General features: G+C 56.2%; 1 protein-coding gene across 1 annotated transcript; it reads right to left on the bottom strand.

Moving 5' to 3' along the window:
• Positions 1-265: 265 nt before the first annotated feature.
• On the bottom strand, positions 266-8,032 carry CDC42EP2 (CDC42 effector protein 2). The gene is made up of 2 exons (XM_017893761.1): positions 7,893-8,032; positions 266-2,145 (listed from the first exon to the last, which is right to left on the bottom strand). Exon 2 carries the CDS (start codon positions 1,794-1,796, stop codon positions 1,164-1,166), a length of 633 nt encoding a protein of 210 aa, XP_017749250.1. The 5' UTR covers positions 1,797-2,145; positions 7,893-8,032; the 3' UTR covers positions 266-1,163.
• Positions 8,033-8,566: the final 534 nt, after the last annotated feature.

The following is an 8,566-nucleotide window of genomic DNA, read 5'->3' as shown; positions in this document are numbered from 1 at the left end:
TTACCACTGCTGGAAATCATCTCTTATTTGTTTACCAATTTAATATCCCCCTTCCAACTAGAATTTAAACTCCCAGAGAGCAGGGATGGCATCTGCCTTGTATCCCCAGCACCCGGAGCCATGCCTTGTGTACTGGAGATGCTCAGTAAACAGCCGTGGATGGGATGAATCTTGAAGCAACACCGTGAGACCCTCCCAGCTCTAAGCATCCCTCCCGCATGCTCCCTCGATGCTCTGAAGCTGGAGAAGTTGTTGGTCCCTTGCACACTTTGTGGTTATTCTTTTATTCTTGGGTGTCCCCCACCAGACCCCAGCTGACTGGGCAGAGATTGGCCCCAGGCTTGGCACAGTGCTGAGCCTACCTGAGTGCTCAGCCCCCTCTTGCCAAACATCTGAATCAATGTTGGAATATCCACAGCAACACTTGGTTTGCTCCTGTTGCATTCTCACAACAGGCTCAGCGTCAGGTATGACCTTCCTGAGGGCAAGGCCTGTCCTCCACAAAGCCCTCTGGGGCTGGGGTCTCCAGAGGCGAGCCCTCAGCTCTGGGAGACTGCCTACCTCCATGAGGAAACCTGGGGCAAGGGGACAGGGAGCTCAGCCACCAGCAGCAGTGTGTTTTATTGCAACCAGAATCCCCGGTCACGTGGGGAAGGGCTGGAACCGGGGATGAGGCAGGACACATCTGGTCCCTGACAGGACACTCCCTGTCCGGGATGCAAAGCCAAAGGCCTGGAACAGCTTGCCCAGTGGCCGAGCCCTGCGGCCAGCTGTGCCCTGTCTCTTCCCCTGCCCCCAGTCAGGGCATCCAACGGGGCTAAGGCAGAAGGGAGGTGAAAATGGGGGTCGGTTTCAGCTAAGCCTTCACCCAGGGACCTGAGGGAAGAAGGAATATTGTGGTGGGGTCCAGGTGCCCCAAGACGCTCAGGGCGCCCTGGGCTGACTTCAGGATGTGTCCATGTGGTTACTAGAGGAAAGCGATGGGGCCTGCCCTGCCCACGTGGAGAGGGAGGGAGAGGGGAAACATGGCTCAGAAGGAGAATCACTGGCCAGCGACGACACAGGTGGGATCTTGGGACCCTGACTCCACCGCCAGGGCCATGTCCATACCCCACCTCCTGGCTGGGCCCCACCTGGGCCCCTAGCCTAGTCAGCCTCGGGTCCTATGTGGAGATCTGCATGCTATCCAGGTCCTGATCCATGATCTGCAGGACATCGTCCAGGATGGAAGGCCCCAGGTCCACGTGCAGGGACAGTAGGGAGCTGGCATGGGACAGGAAGGGCTCCTCAGCCCCTGACTCCGGGGTCAACCCACTGTGCGGGGAGCCAGTCTCTGGAATCCTCCAGATGTCCACACTCCCTCCCTCCTGTGGGGAAGGCTGAGGGGTCTCCAGGTGCAGGCGAGGGGGCTTGGGTGGAGCCTGGGCTGTGGGCAGGGTGAGAGCCTGGGGTCCACCGATAACTGGGAGGGAGATGGCGTTCTTAAGAAGAGGTGATGGGCCTTCCGGGAGCTCCCGCCCACACACGGTTGCGGTGCGGGTAAACTGGAAGGGGAGGTCGAAGGTGCCATCCTCCTCAGGCCCCTCCACCACGGTCCCCGGCAGGAGGTGGAACTTGCCCTGCAGGAAGGAGATGTCACCAAACATGTCGCTGCCGCCACCACTGCCGATATGAATGGTGTGGCGGAAGTCCCCCAGCGGCGGGCTGATCATGTCCGAGGACAGCAGGTCCCGAAGCTTCTCCTTCTTGCCCTTGCGACTGCCACGCTTCAGATAGATGGGCACCTTGGTGGACATGGTGACCTCACCGCCAGGCCTGGCTGTGAGGCTACAGGCTGCCTGCTGAGACCACGCCTCCTCTCAAACGCTCAGCCAGAGGAAGCACCCGTTCCAAGAGGTGGTTTGCCCAAAGCTCACCAAAGGGCTCCTGGCTACAGGGTGGGGCACGACCAAAGTTGGCCCAAGGAATTAAAAAAGATTAGAGATCAATGAAGTCAGAGGGCTGAGATAACAAAAATCACGTTCTCCCCAAAGGATGGCAAACTGTTCTGAAGAATTGAAGCCAGAAAGGTAGGAGCTGTGTGGGCAGCAGTGCACTTTGGTCTTGTCACCGAGGGTTACTCGTCCCCGGTCCAGGGCTGAGGAGCTGAAACACAAAGGGTGCACACCTGTCAGAGACAGCAGGACCAAACAGATGCAAACATCTTTTTTATTTTTAAGATGGAGTCTCACTCTGTTGCCCAAGCTGGAGTGCAGTGGCGCAATCTCAGCTCAGTGCAGCCTCTGCCTCCTGGGTTCAAGCAATTCTTCTGCCTCAGCCTCCTGAGTAGCTGGGACTACAGGCACGTGTCACCACGCCTGGCTAGCTTTTGCATTTTTTTTTTTTTAGTAGAGACGGAGTTTCACCATGTTGGCCAGGCTGGTCTTGAACTCCTAACCTCAAATGATCTGCCCGTCTCGGCCTCCCAAAGTGCTGGGATCACAGGTGTGAGCCACCGTGCCTGGCCAGAAACATCTGTCTTGTTTCTGGGCCTCTTGTGGTAGCCATGGGAGCCTGAGGGGGTGGGGCACTTCCCTTGCAGGGAGTTGTGCTGGGAGAAGCATGTCTTCACTCTAAGACCCACTGCATCTTAGAGACTCACCACCAGGGCCAAGCCCCTCCCCTTACAGGTGGGAAACTGAGGTGGAACCTGAATGACAAGTCCAAAGTCACACAGAAAGTCCTGCTCTAGTCTCTTGCCCTGGGTCCCCGGCAAGGTAGATCTCATCACCCTTATCCAGGTACTCATGCCATACCCCCCACCTTCATTGCATATCACGTGTGCCCCAAAATGTAAGTGCCAGATTGTGGGGTGCCTCACAAATGGCCTTGACTCCCTACTTGACCAAGGACAGAGAGCTTTGTGACCACTGTCTCTCCCGCCCAGGCCTGGCAGGGACCTGGAGCACAGCAGGCATTTGGCCAAGGGTGTTGGGTGGCTGGCACTTCCCATTTGACCCAATCATATCCCACCTGGAGGCGGGGGTCGCGTTTTCTCCTCTCCCTGTTAGGAGCTCCTTATGGGCAGGGGCTGAGTCTAGGATAGTTTCTGGCCCTCCTCCCTACCCTGGCACCTAAAGAGAAGGTGGAGTGGGGAATACGTATATTTTTTAGGTGAGGGGGGCTCTGCTCTGTACCTGGCATTCTTCTGTGCTCTTTGCAGACACATCTCAATTAATCAACACAACCACCCTATTATCAACCCCATTTAAAAATCAGAGGTGTTGGGGCTGGGCGTGGTGGCTCATGCCTGTAATCCCAGCATTTGAGGAGGCCGAGGTGGGCAGATCACGGGGTCAGGAGATTGAGACCGTCCTGGCTAACATGGTGAAATCCCGTCTCCAGTAAAAATACAAAAAATTAGGCCAGGTGTGGTGGCTCATGCCTGTAATCCCAGCACTTTGGGAGGCCGAGACGGGTGGATCACCTGAGGTTGGGAGTTCAAGACCAGCCTGACGAACATGGAGAAACCCCGTTTCTACAAAAAATACAAAATTCGCTGGGCATGGTGGTGCATGCCTGTAATCCCAGCTACTCCAGAGGCTGAGGCAGGAGAATCGCTTGGACCCAGGAGGCGGAGGTTGTGATGAGCCGAGATTGTGCCATTGCACTCCAGCCTGGGCAATAAGAGAGAAACTCCACCTCAAAAAAAAAAAAAAAAAAAAATTAGCTGGGTGTGGTGGCGCACACCTGTGGTCCCAGCCACTTGCAAGGTTGAGACAGGAGAATCACTTGAACCCAGGAGGCAGAGGTTGCAGTCAGCTGAGATCACACCACTGCACTCCAGCCTGGGCTACAGAGCAAGACTCCGTCAAAAAAAAAAAAAAGAAAAGAAAAGAAAATCAGAAGTGTCAAAATTCAAAATTGAACCTGAGGTGAACCTAAAGGCGAAAAATTTTGGAGGATTCCCACAGGGCATTGCAGAGAGAGAGAAGCAAAATGCAAAAACATGATATAAACGATCGGTTTATTGAAAGAATTGACTACCTGCCTCCCCGCTCTGATACATATGCATGTTATGCACCTGCATGTGTACAGGTCTGTGTAGAATTCTATCCTATATATATATATATATACACACAAAAAAAGAGCCTGGGTGCGGTGGCTCACATCAGTAGTACCAGCACTTTGGGAGGCCGAGGCGGGCGGATCATCTGAGATCAGGAGTTCGAGACCAGCCTGGCCAACATAGGGAGACCCCGTGTCTACTAAAAATACGAAAATTAGCCAGGTGTGGTGGCACACGTCTGTAATCCCAGCTACTCAGGAGGCTGAGGCAGAATAATGGGTTGAATCCAGGAGGCAGAGGTTGCAGTGCACCAAGATCGCGCCACTGCCCTCCAGCCTGGGTGACAGTGAGACTCTGCCTCAAAACAAAAAACAACAACAAAAAAAAAAACAGAGAAAAATCTAGAAGGCCAGCCCTAGGTTGCCATATGGGCTACCTTGACTAGGGTACACAGCAGGGATGGGGTGTGGGGTCACTGATATGGGAGGAAAGGAGTCATCAATAAAAATAGCCTGTAATGGCCGGGCCGCGGTGGGCTCAAGGCCTGGTAATCCAGCACTTTGGGAGGCCCGAGACGGCGGATCACGAGGTCAGGAGATCGAGAACCGATCCTGGCTAACACGGTGGAAACGCGCCGCTCTACTCAAAAAATACAAAAACTAGCCGGGCGAGGTGGTGGGCGCCTGTAGTCTCAGCTGACTCGGGAGGCTGAGGCAGGAGAATGGCGTAAACCCGGTGAGGCAGAGCTTGCAGTGAGCTGGATCCGGCCCACTAGGCTCACTCCAGCCTGGCGGCGACAGATGCGAGAGCTCGTCTCAAAACAAAAAAAAAAAAAAAAAAAAATAGCCTGTAATATTTTGGTCCCATGGCTATGACATGATCAATGTGTGTAATATATATAAATATGAAAAGATGGTCATCCAGATGTTAAAAATCGTTATCTCAAAGTGGTAGAATTTCAGGTCGACATTTCCTTTCTTGTTCAGACCTCTATGAATTCAAATTCTTACTAATAAGCAATGTATTATTTATATGTACATAATATTTATGTAGTCAGAAAAAAATTAAGCTATTTTAATGTGGAAAATAAATAGCTATGAAGGGGTGTCATACTGATTTAACAGACAAAAGAAATGAAGCCAGCACTCCCTCTGCTTGAGGGTGGGGCATGCATGTGGGACCTTATTGGTCCGGTACACACGAGCCCAGATGTAGACTCAGCATAAAATGCAAAGAGAGAAACTTGTCCAAGGTCACCCAGTGAGTAAGGGCAGGGTGGGAATTCAAGCCAGATGAGCCCACCCTCCTGTACACCCCTCCCCAGCCCCAGCCAGGGTTCACCAAAGGTGGCTCTTGCCAGTTCTTTGCCTCAGTTTTCATTCTGGACAGGGTGAGGGTGGGGGTGAGGGGGTTGGGAGGAGGGAGCAGGAAGGAGGAAGGAGGATGCAGGAGAAGCAGAGTCCAACTGCACCCCCACCACCAGCTGAGGCCCTTGCTCAGGAAACCCCACCCCAGGACCGGACACCCGGGTCAGTCGTACTGAGCCACAGAGGCCGGACATCTTGCCCCTCCCAGAGCACCTGGAGCTTAACAGGAAACAAACGAATAACTTTCTCATGGTAGAAATCCAGCTCAGCTTGCAAGGAGCTGGGGGGAGGGTGGGGACACATGGGCACCCCGAGGTCTTGGAATTCCGTCACGCATTCATCCTGTGTCAACCATGCCAGGCCTGGGGGCCATGCTGACAAACATGCAATTTGTCGCTCATCAGGAGAGAAGTCCTGGTGGGGCTTGTCTTCCTTTTCACTCATGGAGCATGGGGCTGACTGGTGGGATGTGCCCAGAGCCTGGGCCAGGTCCTCCCCACACCCCCAACTCCATCACACGGCAGTGCCAAGACAGCCTGAGTGTTTCCACAACAAATTGGGCGTCCCTGACAGCTGTCTCACTCACAGCCAGATGTACACACCCAATTCCAGATGTGGGGAGAATCGAGGGTGAGGCCAGCATCAGCGGCCCAGGGGAGAGCTGGGAATTACAACCCTTACACCGGAAGAATTCAGATTTGGCAACCGCAAGACCCTAGGATCCAGCCTGTCACGCACAGTTTCCCATTTTAATACTTCTAGCCATGGCATGGTGGGGTCATAACGGCCCTTTACAGAAGTCGAAGCTGAACCTCAGAGATGTTAAGTAACATTGGCGAGGTCATCCAGTTAGGAAGTGGAAGAGTGGGTAACCAGCCTGGTCCGTGTGGCTTCCATGCAGTGCGCCACGCCTACCTCCATAATATGGTTGGGGAGCGGGAGAGAAACAGCTAGGCTGGGAACAGTGGGTCCCCAGACCTCCTCCATCTACATTCTGACCTTTGGCTGCCCCCCTCTGCCCAATTTTCATGTGTCTAGAGATATGAGAATGAGCTCTCCATCAGGACAGGGCTATGGGGGCTGGGAGGGGAGCTCCCTGCAGCAGTTGGGGAGCAGATAGGAGCATCCTAGCTCTCTGTGATTGCCCTGGACAGGAGCCCTGGACCTCCCAACGATAAAATGACTTCCGGCAGGCAGGGATCCTCCAATCATGAGGAATATTAGGCCACCTCACACCCCCCTCTCCCCCAAATCAGGAGACTGTCCTTAAATCCGGCTCCACCTGGGACTTCCTCTGTAACCTTCAGGAAGACGCCTCTCCTCTCTGGGTCTCACCTTTCCATCTATAAAATGGGCTGACAATGAAGCCACCACTAGAGGGCTACTAGAGATCCCACTGCAATATTACAAGTGAGAGCACCAGTGTACAATAGCGGGGTTCAGGGGGTTACTGTAGGTTCTATCATTCATTCAGCAAATATCTACAAGACCTTCCTTCCTCAAGCACTTCGGTTCTTCGGGGCCAGTGCTTTGAACAATATCAAAAACGAACGGCTGCTGGCCCCAGGAATCCGCCTCCTCCCGCCCTCCTAGAACCCGCGGATGCAGAGTCCCTCTAGCCGGCGGCGGGGTCTCCCGGGGTCCGCGTGCCTCTGGAGAGGCGCTCGGCTCCGCGGCCGCCAGGTGGCGCGCGTGCTCCCTTGATCGCCCCGTGTCCCGGAGGATTCCGAGAGCGCACCGGGGTCTCCAACGCCCCTCCCCCCGGGCTCCAGGCAGGCGCTCCCCAAGGAGCTGCGCGTTCAAGTACCAGATGAGGATTGCCTGCGAGATCTTTTTGCTTCGGCGTTTCTGGTCCCACAATCGGGGAAAAAGGAGGTGATTGGGGACCCTGCCCTAGTCTCTAAGCTCTGGGAGGAACCGCCCCCGTGCTTTCCGGCCTGGGCGATGTCCTAGTGTCCGCTTGGCGCAGGGCCAGAGCTCGGGCGTGCGGGTCCCCGCTCCTCCCACGGGTCCCGCTCCTTAGCTCCGGCTCGGGTTCCGGCGTCGACCCCTCCCCGCTCCTACCCGGGCGCAGCCCAGCCCAGCACGGATCCGTTTCAGGACACTCGCGGCCGCAGCTAAAGATAGGAGGACACCTCACCATCGGCTAAAAATATGGCCCCCAGCCCCGGTGGGGACGCTGGGCGGCGGGGCACCCCTGGGTCTCGGGAGGGGGGCGGGGGCCCGGATACAGAATGGAGGGCAGAACGGGGAATTCGGGGTCGGGATGCGCGGCGCCCCACGGACCGTGACGGGCACGGGCGAGGCTGCGGGCACCCAGATGCGGGCGGGAAACCCATGGAGCCCTAGGCGCCCTCGAAAGGACCTGAGTGAGGTGAGAGGCAGGGCCAGGGCGCGAGCTGGGGCGGGGCGCCACAGAGATGGGCCTCTCGCTGGGGGGGTCCCGCGGAGTTGCGAAAATCCGAGCCCGAACTCACCGTGAGGCAAGCAGACGGCGGACCGGCGGACAGCAAGGTCTCAGGAGCTGGACAGCGCGGCTGCGGAACCCGACCGGCGGTGAAACTTACAGAGCGCACCGCGGACCCCGCAGCCCCGCCCCGGCCCGCGGAGCCAATGCCTAGGCCGCGCCAGCCAAGCCCCTCCCCATCCCCGCCCCACTCCGGGCACCGCCCGGGGCTCCGGGTGTGGGAGGTGCAGCTCCCGGGTCCAGCGGTCGCGCGCGCCCTGGGGTCCTGTCCTGGTTCGGGCGTCTGAGGTCCGTGTGGCGCAGGGTGGCCTCCCGGGACTCCGGCTGTGCCCATGGGAACTAAAACCCTCGGTTTTAGAAAGGCCGGGAGAGAGGCTCCCGGAAGACCGAATTCTTCAGAAATCGCGGAGATCTTGGACAGGATCCTTCCCTGCAGGGCTGGATCGGGGAGGCGCCGGCACAAGTATATTCAGTGACTTCCTAGGGAATGAATGAGGCCTTGGAAGGGCCTACGTTAGAATACTACAAACTTACAAACGAGTTGATGAGTTTACCTTCCACGAGAAAAGAGAGTATGGGAAGGCAGAGGCCGCATGGTCTGGACCCCCGTCTTTGCTGTCAGGCTTCCAGAGTGAAAGTGGGGCTCATACTCAGACGAGTTCCTGGTCCATTCGTTCATTAAGT

Source organism: Rhinopithecus bieti, unplaced genomic scaffold (assembly GCF_001698545.2).
Source record: "Rhinopithecus bieti isolate Rb0 unplaced genomic scaffold, ASM169854v2 scaffold_1017, whole genome shotgun sequence".
In the NCBI taxonomy this organism is placed as follows: domain Eukaryota; kingdom Metazoa; phylum Chordata; class Mammalia; order Primates; family Cercopithecidae; genus Rhinopithecus; species Rhinopithecus bieti.
This window is presented reverse-complemented; position numbering and strand designations above follow the sequence as displayed.